Source organism: Schistocerca serialis, chromosome 1, assembly GCF_023864345.2.
Source record: "Schistocerca serialis cubense isolate TAMUIC-IGC-003099 chromosome 1, iqSchSeri2.2, whole genome shotgun sequence".
Classification (NCBI taxonomy): domain Eukaryota; kingdom Metazoa; phylum Arthropoda; class Insecta; order Orthoptera; family Acrididae; genus Schistocerca; species Schistocerca serialis.
Window position 1 is genome coordinate 36312000 of NC_064638.1, and position 18661 is coordinate 36330660.

At 39.8% G+C, this 18661-nt stretch overlaps 1 protein-coding gene across 1 annotated transcript in view; it reads right to left on the reverse strand.

Annotated features, from left to right (window-relative positions):
- Positions 1-10589, reverse strand: part of LOC126461247 (protein flightless-1) — a 205424-nt gene extending 194835 nt beyond the window's left edge. The window contains exons 1-2 of the mRNA XM_050095980.1: positions 10389-10589; positions 4102-4212 (exon numbers count right to left, since the gene is read on the reverse strand). Coding sequence (XP_049951937.1) covers positions 4102-4212; positions 10389-10451 — 174 coding nt within the window. The 5' untranslated portion in view covers positions 10452-10589. The remainder of the gene's footprint in view (positions 1-4101; positions 4213-10388) is intronic.
- Between the last annotated feature and the right edge of the window lie 8072 nt (positions 10590-18661).

The following is an 18661-nucleotide window of genomic DNA, read 5'->3' on the forward strand; positions in this document are numbered from 1 at the left end:
CAAAACAAAGATTTCCACAACCTTTCATTTCTTGTGGCCTATAAAATATAAATTTCAAAATTCGTAGCAAAGGCTGAGCTAAAGTTATAACTTGGAGCAGCGTGCAATGGTTTGTGCCTACGGAGGTGCTATTAAGAGGAAATAGATAAGAAGCAGATTGAAACATACAAAGAATACAGGGTAAAAGTGCAGTTATGCTGTCTGTGGCTGTTGCATTGTATGCCGATATTGGTAACATCTCACGTGATGAGCTACGGGAACTGAATATGGCAAACTGAGAACCAGTAGTCAGTCACAATGCTCATTCGTAAATTCCCATGGTTCACAAATAAAGTTAGCTGATATTTTTGTTCCAGTAGTTTAGAACTTAACCATGTTTGGCAAGATTGGAAATAAGACACACAATTAGTTTATTATAATGATGAAAGTTGTAATCGGTCTACACTACACATAAATCTATTATAGCAGTTATATTACTGTGATGAGATTTGCTGGCTTCACCAACTCACAACCAAATTGTCACATTCCAACATAACGTGAGTCTCAGGCTTCACTACTGCTCGCTCTTCTCAGCACAGTTTTCTTTCCACTCTCCATTTCAAAAACAAATGTAATCAATTAGTATATTTCTCCAAAAGAAGTCAAATTAGTATCTTTCACCAAAAGAAGTCATTAGATCCACTGATTATCATTGGCTACCACTGGCTTCCACAGACTATCACCCAATTGAATGTGACCAACATAAATAAATTGCCAACATCAGCACATACCACTAGCAATGTGGACATTGTAAGTGCATTTTAGCTGAATACTGCTTTAAAAGGAGTGATAATCTTAATAGAGAGGAAATGTAATACTTGTAAAAGAACACTGAAATGTTTTAGATACATGGTGCTCTGCAGCACAAATCTCACGAATTTCAAGACTATTAAAACATATCATCTGAGAAGGGTATATTTTAAAAATAAAATTATTATGCCGGACCACTATTATGTATTTATCGTCAAATGGCATACAGTCAACACGAAGTAGCTAAGAACACTACAGTCATGTTCTTAGTGTCGGCAGAGCTCTATTTACAACTAAGAGAGTACACCAAGTCAGTGGTATTGTTAGTATCATCTGGTTTTTCAGTGTTAGTGCTGGATATTGCTAATAACCGCATGATTATCACAAAGGTTGCTTCTGAACATAGTATTTTTTACATTAGCATGTGAAAATCTCTTGTGCTAGCCAGCACTTTTATTATAAGCATGATACCTTCATCGAACAGCATGGCAATGAATTCTTTCTGAAGCTTTTACCTCTGAGGGCAAGTAAAACTCATGAAACTATGTAGACTTCCCTGGCATATTAACTAATGATATTTTTGTCAGGTCTGCAGCCTGATCATCTAGATAATTACTTTTTATGCTTTCCTCCCACTTAAGGTAGAATTTATAATGGTCACTGCTTTGTAGAGGTATACAGAAATAATATGCCTGCACTTATATGTAACAAGTCCTATTAAGATATCATCATGTAGCTTCTATATTTTAGGATATTAAAATAGACGGAGAGTCTTTAGCCATTCATGCTATTGTAGCCACTGCAGTATTTTGCACAATGTGTGTCCTGAATCTTCATGTACATTTTAATCTATTTAGCTGCTTAAGATAAATGTTCGGTTATCGCTGTCATTACTAAACATTTGCTGTTGTTTGCAAATATAATGTACAGACATGTAATTAACATCAGTACCATATCTTTGTGGCTACAAAGTACAAGATTTCTGGGCTTCAAATAAACAAACAGATACAATATATCTGTAGTTCATCTGACCTCCATTACCACATAAGAAAACTGTCTTCTAATCATTACAAAACTGATTCATACCAAGGGCTTACCAAGGCTTACCAAGCACTTTAATACGCTGTGGGAGACCAACAGTGTGCACACCAGAAATTCTCACTGCTGCCCGACACAAGTGAAGGTACAGAACCACATTGGTGTAAGCTGGTAAAAACAGTGAATCACTACAGAGTACCACTGTCAATACTTTCTGCCACTGAGACAAAAACCACTGTTTTTTTAATGTCAGATAAAACAGGGTTTCAAATTTTAGTTGAAAGGTAACCGTTGTGTCTATTTATATTGTTGTCTGGTAGTCGAATTTCAGCTGCTCCTTTAAAACATAGGCCCAACAGTTAGATGCATAGGCAAACAGTTGTCTTTCATTATACAACATTACGTGGTCCTTCATAAGACAGTGCTCCGCCACTGCAGATTTCTCAGGCTGCAATAATCCCAAATGGTGATGGTGCTCAATACATTTATAGTCGGGACAATCTATTGTTTGGACACAATGGCAAAAGATTTGGAACATGCTGGTCATCCTCAGTCCTAGGTCATCTTTCACCAAGCCAAGGAATGCTTTAACCTTGGCTGGTTGATCCAAGTGTATTTTTAAAATACTACCTGTCCTTGAAGAGGCCCGCAGCACGTTAGGAAACCCATCGATCTTCTACTGGTTCTAGTGAATGTTCAGACTCAAAGGCATGACAGAGCTATTTGTCTGCGTAACCATTCTGCTTGAACTTGAGCTTACAGTTTTCCAGCTCTTGTGTCAAGCTTCTGCATCTGAGATGATGTAAGCCCTGTTTATGTCAGTTTTTGACAAACACCATGCCCTGGAGTCCCATCACCCTTTCTGTAGGCCAATACATCTTCCTTGTGAAACTGATGCTGGAATGAAAGCAATGAAAATGATACAGGAAACAATTCTGAGCATCTGTTATATGTAGCCACAGCACAAAGATGTCGCTGATGTACCTCCAAAAACAGGCATGTTTTAAAAACACCATCCTCAGTGTCTTTTCTTCAAAATCTTCCATAAATAAATTGGCGACTACTGGGGATAATGTACCTACCACCCATACCCACTCAGTATGTTTGTCATTCAATAAAATCTATGTCAATGTCATAACATGATGACAAAATTTTGTCAGTTTGATGTCCAGTTTTTAACTAATTAACATCAATATTCTTCAAGAAAAAGAAGAGTTAACAAAGAAACTACAACAAGGCTCACAAGAAAATCACAGAGACCAAGACAAGACGACTTCAACCACTGGATAAAGAACATAGAACTGGAAATATGGTGTTAACATTTTCTGACATGATGCCTAAGAACAGATGCTAAATACTTGACCAAGCTGTAAGTGGGCACATTAAAACTACTCACAATGGGATACAGTGCAACAGCTTCTTTATGAACTTTTGACACACTGTATCATCACAGTGAACAGCAGCATTTGGCTTAAGCACATAGTCTGTTAACACACTCATCTTCAGGAGTGAAGGTACCTTTCCTTTTACTAACTCGGTATGAGCATTCTGCAATCTTCAGTACTTTGAGTGTTTCAGTAAAAAAATGTTTTTGTCTAGGTAATGGTTCATTGAAAGGAGAATCATAGTGTTAGCTTTGTCTGCTGGTAAGATTAATAAATACAGATCTTCTCTCATGGAGTGGATTGTTGCCCTTTGACAGATAAGATATTACTGTGGGGAGGGGGATGTAATGTGTACACAACTTCTTGCCCCGAAATCTTCTGGCTGGTCCTCATGAAAGCTGAACACTGCTTGCCCCAGTGAGCAAATAAATTCAGTGATGGGAAAACTCCTCGGCACAGGAGCAAACTTTAGGCTTTACACTGTTTTAATGTGTCACAAATATCTGTTAAAGCAAACATCAATTAAAATCACAAATTATTCTAACTTTTCACAATTCAGTATTCTTTCCACTACAAACTACACAGGATTATAGCTGGCCACCATCAGGCGGATTTAAATCAATTAATGAGCCATGAAAGTACTGTGTTTGATTTTCACATAACCTGTGCCATTGTCCTTCAGTGTTACAAGAGTTGTATTTACATTATATTCACTTTCTATACAAGAAAGAAGGAGAAAAATATTATTTCTATTTACAATAATTTGTAGTTTCAATTAATATTCACAGTTAAGCATAATCTAAAATGTTCTTATTTGAAGAAGATATTGAAGGGAAAGTAATTTTATTTCAGTATTCAATAGATGACTATGTCAAATTCTTATACTTACTAGCTTAAGCAGCTTCCCAAGCTCTTCTGGAATTTGTGACAGGTTAGTTCTATCTAGTTTCAACCACTGGACTCCTGTCATAAGACGCACGGCCTCTGGAAATCTTTCATTCTGTAAATAACGCAACAAAGCACCTGAAAGTAATGCTGAGTACCAATTCTTCATCAATATAAGTAATCCTTTAAAAATAAAATATACCAGCTTTAGGTCAATAACAGTTTTTAAATAGCTCACTGATATGCATTACAGAGCACTGGTGTAGGCACACTGAACTGGAGTACAGTCTATATATTGGGGCAGTGCATAAGTTCGTGATATTTATCTGTAAGTTAAATCAATAGGGCAGATACACATAACAGACATTTTAGTAATCAGTAATATATTTTCCTTCACTATTTATAACAGCCTACCAACACTGGGGTAACTTTATGATTCCATGATTGTTGAAATCACATGGTTTTGAGGTGAAGATATTGTTGTTATGTTTGGAGCGCATTTTTATCCAGAAAGTAAGTTCCTTGATGGTTGTTTGATAGAGAGTAGAAAAGGTGGAAATCTGAGGGTGCAAGATCAGGGGAATAAGATAGGTGCAGAATGATTTCCCAACCCAACTCCCATACAGTGTATTTTGTCAACCCAGCAGAAAGCAGGTGGGCATTATTGTGGAGTAGCATCACTTCACACAGTCTTCCTGGTCATTGTTCTTTGGTTGCATCTGCAAGATGTCTCAGTTGTTGACAATAAATTTCTGCAATGATGGTTACACCTCAGGGAAGCAATTTGTTGTACACCACACTGCCACTGTTCCAAGAGATGTATAACATTATCTTTTTTGGATGCACACATATCTTTGTATATTGAGTTGCTGCTTTGTGTGGGCTTTGTTAGCATAAAGGCACCACTTTCATCACCAGTAATAATAAAGGAGAGGGATGGTCAGTGTTGTTCATGAGCCAATTGATGACAAGCAAATAGAGATGCACTTATGGCCATCTGCTGTTTTTTGTGATTTTGGTTTAGAGCATACGGTACACATACGCCCGATTTTTGGCCTTTCCCCATTGCATGCAAGATGGTGTAATGATCACAGTTCATCAAGTTTGCTATTTCTCGAGTATAATGATGTGGATCATTGTTGATTACTGTATTTAAATGATCATCATCAACTGCCAAATGTCCTCCTGAATGTGGAGATTCACTAATGTCAAAACAATCCTCCTTAAAATGAGAAAGCCATTTTCTTGCAGTGCTCTGTCCAAAATGTCTCTGGATGCCTCCACTGCTGTTACCTGTCTATTCAACTCAAACAAGAAGAATATGTTGGAAATGTTCCAATTTCTCCACTCGGCACTCCATTTTCTAAGAGTCCACAGCTCCATTCACTAATCCCAATTGACAAAATGACAATATGTACACTCAAATAGCAACAGTGAACAACAAATAAAAAGAATGGCAATTGATAAATAAACCCATAGGAACCAGAATAGCAACTTGCAACAAAAAGATGCTACGAACTTAGGCATCAACCTAACAGTACTTTGCTATCATAATATGAATGTCAAGTTGCTAACGTAAAGCTACCCTAATGGGTGCTGGATCATGTATTTACATCTCAAGTAGAATATATTTAAAACCAGAAAAGATCTGATCACAATTAGTGCATACAAAAATTTTGAACTGGCAGCAGTTCAACTAATGAAGCTAGAAACCCTGAAGAAGTTAAATCATTCTGGGCATGTATTGATTACCTAGTGGTAACGTGGTCAATTTTTCAATAAGTTAGTGGAAGTTCTGAAAAGAGTCTCAGCCTCAAAAACTAACACAATTAAAATGTGGAGACATATTACCACATGTATTAAATGTAAAGTTGATAATAATGTCTTAAACATTTTGAACACTTTTAGCATGGCACGAATGTTAAACACTGCTACTTTGAGTGGTACCAAAAAGTTCAGTATCAGTCTTCAACTATGTGCTACTGTAAAGTATTTATACAAGCCCTTAGACACTCTGATCATTATTGTTGGATAATACAGCTAAAGACAGGTTTGGTAAAGCCAACAAAACTGTAGGTCTACAATAAAGGTCTTCTCAGGACAAAAAATACATACTGTTTCTAGATAATTGGCAAATCAATTCTGAGTTGAAGTCTGTGTCGAAGATAATGTAGTGCTTAGTTCCCTGAATTCATTGTTTTAATTTTTGATCATATTAATGAGATCCTAGATCAGAGGAAAGGCAGCACTGATCATAAATTTTTAATCTGTTTATTGTAGATCGATTTCAGCTATTATGTAGCTATCTTCCATGAAATAATATTCATCTCATGATGACTCATCGCACATATAATTGCACATGGTACCACTTGAAGTTACAGATACAGAGGTTTCTTATCTGTAACATCAAATGGTACCTTGTGCAATTATATGTACAATGAGTCATCATGACTTGGATATAACAGCACTGAAGATAACTACACAGTTGCGGAATGCAATCTGCAATAAACAGATTAAAAATTTACAACTGATTCTTCCCTTCCTCCCATACAGGTTTGATAAGTCAGCTTTTTTAAATAAATAAATAAATAAAAAGTTGTTTTGCAAGCAACTCATCTTACTTCTCAACGTAGTCTCCTTTGAGAGATACATGCTTTGTCCCGCGATCCTCTATGTGTTTCATCCCATTGGAATAATAGGTTCTGTCAAACTCTGCAATATACTCATTGACTGGAACCTTCACTTCCTCATTTGACAAAAAATTATAACCAGCAAGAAAAGGTTCAAGGTTAGGGAAAAGGAAGAAATCACTTGGCACTACATCTGGTGGATGAGGAGCCCAATTCATACTCTTTCCCCATTGTTACTGCTGATATGTGGGACGGTGAATTATCCCGGTCAAAGAGCACTTTTTTTGCCAACATTGGTCTTTTCTCACGCAAAGCGAGTTTTAGATGATCCAACACTGATGCATATTAATGTCCAGTTCTGGTTCTGCCCTTTTCCAAGTAACCTCTGGGGATTATTCCTTGGGAATCCCAATAACCAGTAGCCAGCACTTTAACAGCTGACAAACTGGTATTTGCCTTCTTCAGGTCACCTCCACCAGCCTTTGTCATTTGTTTTGACTCTGGTGTTCAATGACAGATCCAGATTTCATCAACAGTCACAAATTGGCACAAAACGTCTTGTGGATTGTGTTTAATCACCACAAGACTTTGTGCTGAAATGATGTGCCTGATGCACTTTTGGTCAACTGTAAGCAATCGAAGCACCCACACCGGACAAACAGTTTCTTCATAGCCAATTCTCCAAGCGGGATATTATCCAATCAGTTAAGATGCCTGCAGTCTCAGCAATCTCATAAATTTTTATTCGGTGGTCTTGCAGTATCACGATTTTTTCAATCATTTAGTTTGTGATGACCTCACTTGGGCAGCCAGAGCACGTGTCATATTCAGTGCTTCTCCAACCATGCTTAATTTCATTAATCCAAAAGTAAGTGATCTTCAACAATGGCACAGAGCCCACATGAATTCCATCCATTTCTGTTTTGATTTGTGCAGCAGTCCAATCCTTCAAATGAAAATACTTAATAGCAGCATGAAAGTCACTTATATCCATTTTCAGTCACATTCGACACATTGACCAATTACAATAGCTGTCAAAAATGAACCGTATGCTGTACATTGTGAAATTATACGGTCAAGCTTACTAATCATGAATGGGCAGCAAATATGTTACATTCTTCAATGGAAATTAACCAGACTTTTCAAACCATCTGCACACAAGTTATCAACTGAAAACTGAGTATGGTCAAAAGAACTAGATCACACTACACAAAGCCAATAGGGAAGGCCAACAATATTTTGATAAATCATTAACATAACTAAAGGCAGTATCAACAACAGCAATTAACCTACATAAGTAAATTCGAAAGACCAATAGGTTACCAATACAAAAAATCCTAAACCAAATAGCACTTTAAAAAAAGACACAATTGATAAAACTAGCAAAAAATCATGAAAAATAATGAAAGTAGTCTTGACACACGGTTAAATCTTATCAAGATCTGACTGAACATTTATGAACTTTCCCTCCGACAGAAAACTGCATTATCTGCAAATATCCTGATTTTACTATAAATATTGTCTGCAAGGTCATCAACATACAACATGAGCAGCCAGGGATGCAACACACTTCCCTCAAATTGTCTTCAGGACGGGGAAGGAAATCAGCTATGACCTTTCAAAGGAACCATTCTGGCATTTTCCTGAAGTGATTTCTGTAAATCAGGGAAAACCTAAATCTGTATAACTGAATGCAGATTTGAACAGTCATCCTCCCATGTGCAAGCCCAATGTGCTAACTGCTTCGCCACCTTGGTCGGTCCCACATATACTGGACAACCTGGTTTGAGGTGCAGCGACTTTGGTCAATCTCATATCTTCTCCTCAAACATAACATTTCTCACACTCGGCAATTAACCAAGACCTCAAGCAAAGCTAAAGATCAGTAGCTCACCACAACCAGCTTTTTTAACTTTCATATTAGTAAGATTCACCAACTCACAATCAAACTGTCATCATCCATGTCAAGCTGAATGTTCAGTACAAGTCATCGGCTTTGGCAAGTGACAATGTTAATGGCTGCAGTCAAGTCACCTTTTGGCACATATATTCACCATTTTGTTGTTAGTTGGCAAAGCTAACAAGTAAGTGTGAAGGGGAACGGGAGGGGGTGAGGGGGGGGGGAAGACACCTGCTATGGTGACATATTAATCTGTAGTTTACCTCGAGGTATAGGTTAGGTCAGAAGGTAATTGTTTGGTTGTGAGTTGGCAAAGCCAATGAATGTGATACTAAAAAACCTGGTTGTGTTGACACACCAATCTTTTGCTTAGTCCGTTAGAAAAAAATCACCAGTAACATGTTGTAGTCATCATATTGTTGCATGCTTCCAATGTCCCTGATCAAAGCTGACCACTCATATCAAACATTCCTCTATACCCCACCACCATAACTAACCTAGACCTTGCACTAAGATATTCATCAGTTTATCACCACAAACACTTCATTTTGCTTTCACATTCATTGACTTTGCAAAAACAACAATAAAACTGTGAATAGACGCAACAAAATATAACATCACAGCAGTGATTAACATTTTCACAGTGGTCAAAGCCGATGACTAGCATCAAACATTCCTCTTGACCAGATTCAAATTTAACAATCATGGTAATCATTGCACCATAACTGAAATGACATTTAGTTTTTGCTTCCGAGAGCACTACTGAGGAGCAAGTGATATTTTACAAAACCAACTATAGTCAAATGCATCTGTAGTTATGCTCAATTCATAAAGGTGTTTTTATTTTGTACCCTTACATGCATCTATTTATTGATTTGATATTGTGAGTCCTGGCCATTTTCCTCTCCTTTGACAAGCACTGCATCTGAACAATAAGGCACATGCGTGGAATGCAGCTCATTCCAGCCAACTGACAACACAGTTACAATGTTTGCACGGGAATTTCTCCTGACAATAGCTTAGATTTATATGAGTTTACATGCTTTCAAAGCCACTGTCACTGATGATAAAATCCTATGAGTCACTAGGCCACGTCATATGCCTTTTCAAACTTCTTCCAAGGTAAACTTCCTTCTTCAAGAAAACTGTTCAACCATCGAGGGAAATCAGTGCAATCCTTATGAAGATCCCAGCAGAGGGAAACGTGGAGCACTGAAACACTTCAAAGAGAAATTGATATAGCCTAGCTCAATAGATTTTATCAGCAACAGCTCAGATTGCTAACACTACTGAATGGCTGACAAATAGCTCCTCACTTTCTCCTAGAATTAACAGTTCATACGTCTTAGGGCCAAATGTTAAGAAGTGGCATACAATGCGTAAGTATCTAAACATGAATGCCAAATGTTAACAAAACACAGACACACAGTATCAACTACAAAAAAACATAGTGACACTGAAAATGTCCATCGATATTTCTCTAGGTGTGACGGGAGGCAAATTTTAACAAATTGCAGCTCAAGTATTGAGCATAATGGTCAATAACATCTATTGCTGGAGATCTGCCACACCGTTTTCGGGGTGACAATGATAAACGTAATTTGTTTACAATTTTGACAACTGCAAGGTCAATGACTTATTCCATCTTTTATAAATAACAACGAGATCTATGGAATAACACTCACGATGCGCATAAGCTGTCCCGGATGCAAAATAGGAGCAACTGTTGCTACACAATGAATTAGTAAAATGTTTACTTACACTGAAGTCATTTCTTGTGAAGTCAACACCTCTAACAAACGGTAACACGCCAGTGTTCGCCATGATGTTAATTGACAACTTTCAATCCCTGTTCATAAATTACCTATTCCTCACAAACAAATACTATTTCGCACAAAATTCTAAAACCTCACACACGCCCACCCATACATACACCAAAATCAAAACAACCCATGACACTACTTCACCTTGGCAAAGATACACTATCCACATACCATAGATATTCCGTCAAAAACAGTTGACACAGATAAATTTAAAAACTAAAATTACAAGTTTATGTTATTACCTTAATAACTAGCAGATTCGACAACTACAAACATTAAACGGCACTACGTGATATCATATTATAGTTTTAAACGTAGTATTACTAACACACACAATCCACAAATGCGTAAACAAATCATTTACTGCTGACAATAAAAGTGTTATTATAACTTTAACAAAATCTTTTAGCGAATAATAGCGTTTCTGTACAATTTTCTTTTAACTGTGAAAGTATTGGAGTTTGTTCAATATTGTCGTTATCGAGGAGGTGTGATTGTTATACGGTGCATTATTAAACTTTGAGCGCTGTCAATATATATACTTAAAAATATAAGGTATTTAAAGCAAAACATACAAAAAGACCACTCATCACTCAAAAGCACACAATACACAGCTATGATACAAGACAAAAATTGGATGTACATGTTCAAAGCGCCAACACAAAGTTATTTCAAAACCGCCTTATCCATCCTAGTATCAAACTATAAAATGCCTTACCAGATACCATTAAACACATACAAAACATTGGTCACTTCAAATCTAAACTGAAGTCGTACTTGGCTGATCACTGCTTTTACACAGTAAATGAATACCTACAAAACTAAATTTTTGTGTGTTTACCCAATGCAGTCTCATTCAGAAGAACATTTGTATTTTATCTCTCTTTATATAGCGTAACAACATTCATTTAAGTATTCATCTTTAACTGATATATTAATGTGTGTTATTATGTACAAAGGCATATTATATGTAAAACTGTTAATATTAACAAAAAAATCCAAATATCTCTTGCACATTGTGCAGCTGTAGATGAAAATGGATCAATAAATCAAAAATCATTTTTTTAGTTCACGTCAGAGTGATGTTGGTTGTGCATGGATTGTGTGGACGTATTCTACCGGTACTGGCGTACTTTTTTGGTGTTTTAAGTAAATGTTTTGTTTCAAAACGGCATTTGATGTTTTATCAACGTGGTAGCAGATTTGCGTGCTCGGTTACGTTTTCATGAAGTGCTAAGGGTATAGTCGATTTTGACGTCGCTCGACGCTGTAAAAGAGCTAAAGACGGAGACAGTGGCCAACGAAAGACAGCTAAATTAAAAAACCTTCTGGCGAAGAAAATTGAGGAACCTGGAAAATTATAATGAAATATATTTTAGAGCCTGACTAATCTTCGATGTCTAAATGGCGAGCTGATTAAACCAGAAGAAACTGCGCCTAATTAAGGAACCAATCTTACTAAATGAACCAAGCCTTTGTTGCATGTTGGGACTGCTAGGCTGCCAAATAGATCTGGAATAGGCAACATCAGATTTTTGACGTTCAATCAACTGAAAACATTTATTCAAACCTTGCACAAAGAATTCGATTATATGGCACAATTTATTTGCAAAGAAGAAAACATGAAATTAGTTACAAAAGCGATTTTTTAGATTGGGAGCTGAGAATAACAAACTGTGATGATGAAAATGTTGATACACCACTGACGTCGACAATTAAGGTTAAAAAACAGCAACAAAGGGATGACCAAGCTGCATTTGAAGCTGAGATATCAAAAACATTTCATTATAACAAGAACAGAGACAGAAAATGCCTTCCTTGTTAAAAGGATTGTAAAACAAGTGGTGCTTGTTTTAAACATAATAAAAATGGACGTCCATCAAATGAAGGTGCTAGCAAAGACAAAAGAAAAGATTGTGGCACGTTGTCACCCAGTCTGACATCAACGGGAATTTCAAGATATTGTAGCCACAGAGATACTTCAAAAATTGAGAAAAAAGTTTTAATGGTGAGACGCAAGAATTTTTCTGTTGATGTTGCGGTAATGCTGGTAGTGCTGTAGCTGTTTCACTGCACAATGCACATCACAGCTATCAAGCGGGGTATATTAAGTGGAATGGAAGGAGAATCCTGGAAATGACATGAAACATATTTTCCCGTGAAGTGACAAACAGGTGAAGGGACGAATTTTTGGCAACACGATGTATTTATTAAGGTAGACAAAATACCTCATATTATTTAACACTTACATAAAAGGAAATACATTATCTGTACACAAATGAGGTGCAATCAGTACAGCAAAGATTTTCAGTTCCAGTACAGAAGCAAATGTGCATTAAGTTCCTAGGTGGCAGCCTTCATTAAGATTTACACAAGTTCGAAGGTTTGATGTAAACTCTAAAACCTTGTCCCCAGTAGAGGGCACAGGAAATGACAAATAAAAGTAAAAGATATACAATAGCATGGCGCAGTCTGTGTGAAGGAAGATCCAAAACTGTGTGAGAACTGAATGGAACAGTTCACATGGACTGACTGGCTACCACACAGCAGTACAACATACAGGGCACTCATATGTGTCACTACACTTGGAATTAATGGCCGCTGGAAATCGGAAGGTGGCTCTCCAAAGCAACTTGGGAAGGCTAAAGGGAATGCAGCGTCTAAGCCACAAACAGCTGGACTGCAATTCGATCCTGCTCGGAAAGGTTTGGCACTTGCAAGCAATCTGCCTGAAGCAATGCTCACGAGATTTGTCCTCAAATAGTCACAGTGTGGTGGCCCTCAGGTCCTTGTTGAAAGCACTGGTCCACAAACGAAGGCAATGGTTCCCAAACGAAAGGTCTGGTTCACAAACGGAAGTAGGAACATTCTTACAGATGCTGCATCGTCCGTTCACTACTAGCTCATGTCAGAGTATATCCACCTTGCAATTGGCAGAAGTTCGAGTAGACAGATTACTGGGGAGGGGGGAGGGGGGGGAGACATTCCTGTCAATCTGTCGATAAGTGTTCACTTGGCACATGGGTGCTTTCCAGAGTGTCTAGGTGCAACTTTGAGGGCGCCGCAGAGTTCGTCCCCTTGAAAGAAAAGGATGTTGAGGTAACATTGCTCAATGCAGCTCTGGAGCATCAGACACTGGTGTGTATGTTGCAGTGGTGAGTGTCATTGACAGCACTTGACAGCTGTTACATTGACAGCCACTGTGTTGACAGTGGATTACAACATGCAGTGGGGGAAAACAGCTGGCCAATGCCACTTACAGTGGAGATGGTAGTGTACAATGACGGTATACTGTGTGTTTGGTGGGCAGTGGTCCAGAACACGTGATGGGCAAGATAGTGCGTTGTACCACAAGGCTGAAGGCGTGCCTGATGAGGTGCGTCATGGCTGCAGCTGCAACTTGGGAAAGAAGGTGCCGAATGGCAAAGCAGTGGGTGTGGAGGAAGCATCTGGCAGCACAAGGAGCTTTGACACGACACAGTCTGACCACGGAGTGGGTGCAAGCACTTGGGTAGGCATATGGCTATGCAGTTTGTAGCCAACAACTAGACACCCCAGGGAGACGATGGCCTGGCAGAAGTGTGTGTCGTTGAATCTGCGGTGCTGGAAGCTGCATTTGGAGCTGCAGCTGGGTCTGTGGGGCTGCCTGGGGAGTAGCAAATGCGACTCCATGAGGTGTTGGGCTTCACATGCTCTGGAGTGGGAGGGAAGGCGAAGGGGAGTGAGGTGGCTGTGTCTCAGACACCAGCCAGTGGTACACCAGTAGAGGGTGAGCACGTAAGCTGACTTTAACCTGCCGGTGGACACAATTGAAGGGTTGCTGTGGAGACACACAGTAAATGTTTTGTTGTTTCACTGTAAAATGAGATGACGACCGAGTTTTGTGAGCAGAGTGGGAGCTGGCAGGCATTGAGGCATAGCACTACGAGAACATGATGAGAGGCTGTGGTGCACAAAAGTCTTGCACTTGCCATGGTGACATGAAGGTGACAGTCATAGTCAGACCATAGGGTCTTGAAGGTGCTGGATATAAGCTTGTACACAGATAGTAGTGGAGAGAGGCTGCAACTCAATAAAATTGTCTGGTAGGGCTAGGGGCAGCCCTTATACCAGGTCGGTGACAGTGGGCCACCCACAAGCTTAACAGAATTAGTGTCATGTCAGTGGACCATTTTGTGTCATAACAGGTAAGGATGTATTTCAATGTATGCTGGAAACATTGCAGCATGCCATTGGCTACAGGGTGTCACTGGTAATAAAATGAATGAGAGTGCCACTAGTCTCAGGCAGAGTTCTGAATAAATGTGAAGTGAGGAGGAGGAGCTTACTGTTAACATCACATCAATAATGAGATCATTTCGGACAGAGCAGAAGCTCTGATTAGGGAAGGATAGGGGAGGAAATTGGCCATGCCTCATCAAAGGAGCTATCCCAGCATTTGCCTGAAGTCATTTAGGGAAATCACAGAAAATCCAAATCAGGGTGGCCAGACACATGTCTGAACCATAATCCTTCCAAATGTGAGTCCTCTGTACTCACCACTGCACCACCACATTCAGTAATTGCAAATGAATTGTCGCCCATGTTCCAGTGTCATGTGTTAGTGGGGAAGAAAAACACAAAACCTTGGCGTGGATGAATGCCATGCCAACTGTTCTGGTTGAAATTTCCTGGATGGCTTCTGGCCAGCATCAGTGTCTATCAACATGATAAGACACTGACAGCTGTCTGAGGATGCCAGGGGGTCAACAATGTCGATGTGAACATAGGAAAACCGGTGCTCTTTAGTGTCCTGTACTTTAAAATTGGTTACAAGATGATTATGAAGTTGCAATACAAACACTTTATTAATTTCAGAAAGTCACAATGACACTTGTCCCAAAACAGCAACTGATCGTTCATGATCACTGAATTAAGAAACACAAAGTATATTGTCATGATAACAGATGCACACAAAGGGTCATCACATATGGCTGTAGGGTGGTGTCCAATGAGGGCCACGCAGTGTGGACTAGCGTAGAAATTGGTTCAAATGGCTCTGAGCACTATGCGACTTAACTTCTGAGGTCATCAGTCGCCTAGAACTTAGAACTAATTAAACCTAACTAACCTAAGGACATCACACACATCCATGCCCGAGGCAGGATCCGAACCTGCGACTGTAGCGGTCGCTCGGCTCCAGACTATAGCGCCTAGAGCCGCACGGCCACTCCGGGCGGCAGTAGCGTAGATACGATGATGGTGCAAAGCGGAGTGGAGTGTACTGGCTTGTCTCAGCAACTGCAGTGAAATTCCAACTGGAATTCGAATTGGAACTCGAGCTGGAGCTGGCCTGCAGGAGGCTATTCCTGACCTTATGTATTTAGCAGGCAGAAGTACATTTCCATCCAGATGATGTGCAAACAGTGTTTGTTCTCTGCTAACAGCCCATCCAGTTTCCTGGTGTACACACTGCTCTGAAGTGTAGCTGGTGCCTCCTGGTGGAGTCTAGAACAACTGGCATATAAAAATATGGTTTTTGTTACTATGGTGTCATGATTCCTGATGCCTATCTTGTATGAACACACAATCTCCAGATGAGGGACAGTTGTGGGCTATGGGTAGGCAACTGTGCATAGCAGAGATGTCAGACTGCCAGTGGACATATACAGCCTATAGCCAATATACAACAGCTTGATAGAGGTAACATAGAGAAACAGGGGTGAGAACATGACAGCCCACTTTATCTCACTGGAACAGGATGCAGATCCAGGCTGTGCTGTTGGACACCTGGCCAGAGGAAACATTCTTGGATGAGGGCAGTGGATGTTGGGGGTGCCGGGCTGTACAGGCAGTCAAAAGCTCGCTGTCAGAAGCGAGGGGGAAACATGGTCTTTGTAGCTGTCAGTGTGCATGGGGCCAGAAAGAGTATTGTACCAAATGCCCAAGTCTTTGCCAGGGACCTGGTGGAACTGGAGGACGACATTGGAATTTGGGTGCTGACATAAGTGAGCTAGTGTGGAGTCAGCAGACCAGGGTTTTGCGAGGGTCTCATAATCTCAGGGAGGGCTGAGTACCCAGGAGCAGTTGAGGCAGTCGACGGCGACGTTATTGACACCAACTGCATGACGTATATTGGTAGAAGACTGAGCAACGTACTTCTTGTGACAGAACTGTCAGGGCAAAATTTGTGTGGCATCTTTCTGACAAAAGCTTGTCATAGGAGGACAGTAGTCACTGAAGATGGTGAAATGGCATCCTTTATGGAATGACGGAACTACTTCACTGCATCGTTGATGGTGAGTAGTTCCCAATCATATGTGGCCTGTTTGTACTGGGGCTCAAATAGCTTAGCCGAAAGAAAGCCAGCAGCTGCAAATGTCCCCAATGCGATGTTGAAGATCCTTGTTGATTATAGAATTATTTGCATTGGCAATGATAGTGAGTTGGCTGGAAGGGCGGCAATGTGCCAGACTCGCCACATTGGCGAGGTCGTGCTTAGTGCTCTCAAAACTGGCCATTATAGGCTGGCTCCACAGTAAGGTTTCGTTACCCTTCGTTCTGTCAGCTTGCAGTGTGGCAGTCAGAGGTTCCTGAACAGATTTCTAAGAAAGTGCCAAAAACAAATTAGCCATACTTAGGAATCAGAGAACCTCCTTACACAATGTGGGATGTGGGAATTTGGAGATCACAGTGACTTTCTCAGGCTCAGGTCTCGATCCAGAAGCAGAAATAGTGTGCTCTAAGAAGTCAAACTTCGCTACCATGAAAACACATTTTTCCAGTTTGAAAATGACCACTTCTGTTTGCGTGCGAGTAAAACCCTCCCTGATGTGCTCACGGTGCTCAGCTGTGTCCGGGGAGTAGATAAGAATACCATCCAGGTAGGTAAAACAGTCCAGTGCACTGTGTAGGACATTGTCTAAGAAACGTTGCTAGGTCTGCATGGTGTTAAGTTGAACAAAAATCATGAAGGAGCTTTTTAAGATGTCAAAAATTGTGATACTGGCCATCTTTTCAATGTCCTCCAGTGTGACCTGGAATTGTGTGTGGTATCCAAGGGCCGTCTCAAAGTTGGCAACAGCAATGCACGTTTCTGTCAAATGTCAAAAGTGGTAGTGCATGATCTATCGGACTCAATGGTGCATGCCCGCTGAGCCACACCTCCAGCAGCTCCGTACCACAAGCAAACTCCGCTGCTGGGACATGGGGCAGCCAGTGCAGCCACACAGCCTGTAGGGAAGCAGCATACTCACGCCTTATAAAATTCAAATCAGTCTTTCCATTGTGTGCCAGCCTAGTCCTCTGTAACTAGCTCTGACATCATTAAAGTATTGTGCAATACTTTAAAAACGAGTAAATAACCTGAAACGTTTTTAGCATGTCAGGAGTAATACAAAATCAATATGTGTTGGATATCAGTTCAGTAACATTAACCATTTTCGAAATTTGGATGTTTTTCTGTAAAAATCATTGGCGCAACAGAAAAGAGCTAGAAACTTAAAAACTTATATCTAGATTCCTTTTGCATAATAATTTAGTAGAAACAGTATTCTGGATCTCACAAATTAAAATTTTAGATTAAATTCATGATTTTCTGGTTTTTGTCTTAGAAATTAAGAAAGCAAGATAGATTAAGTAGGCGAATGAATAAAGCTAGGATGTTTAAATTTAAGTAGGAGGGAGATCCGCTATAATCATAAAAATGTGGGAAGTTTCAACAGAATAACTGTAAAACTATAGCTATAGTGTATCTCCAAAGAGCAAGTTCAGAGCTCGTCTACTGCGTGTAGTGTAATTAAATTAATTCCCTCGCCCAAAATATTTGACTTACCCACGTTAGATTTTTATTATGATTACTTACCTGTGTGCTGATTGCACATTTAAATTGAGAGCTTCATCGGCCATCAGCCAAGGAAGCAATGATTTATTCGATAACTTAAAGTGGTGCATTACTAGCCCAGCGGCTAATCGGGAGAGCAGATTTGATCAGGCGTTCCCTTAGCCGTCCGCACCGCTGCTTTATATGTAAGAACGCTGCGCGAGAGAAAAAGGCCCAGGTCTCTCCAGACGCCGATTAGCGCACCACCTGTGCCGGGAGTCGCGTCGCGTCGCGTCGGTATCGTTGATATAAATAGCCTCGGATGCAGTAATAAGTTACTCGGGATACGCATAACCATGAAATCGTTTTCGAGTGAAGTGTTATTTTGGGATGACGTTAATGATCTATCT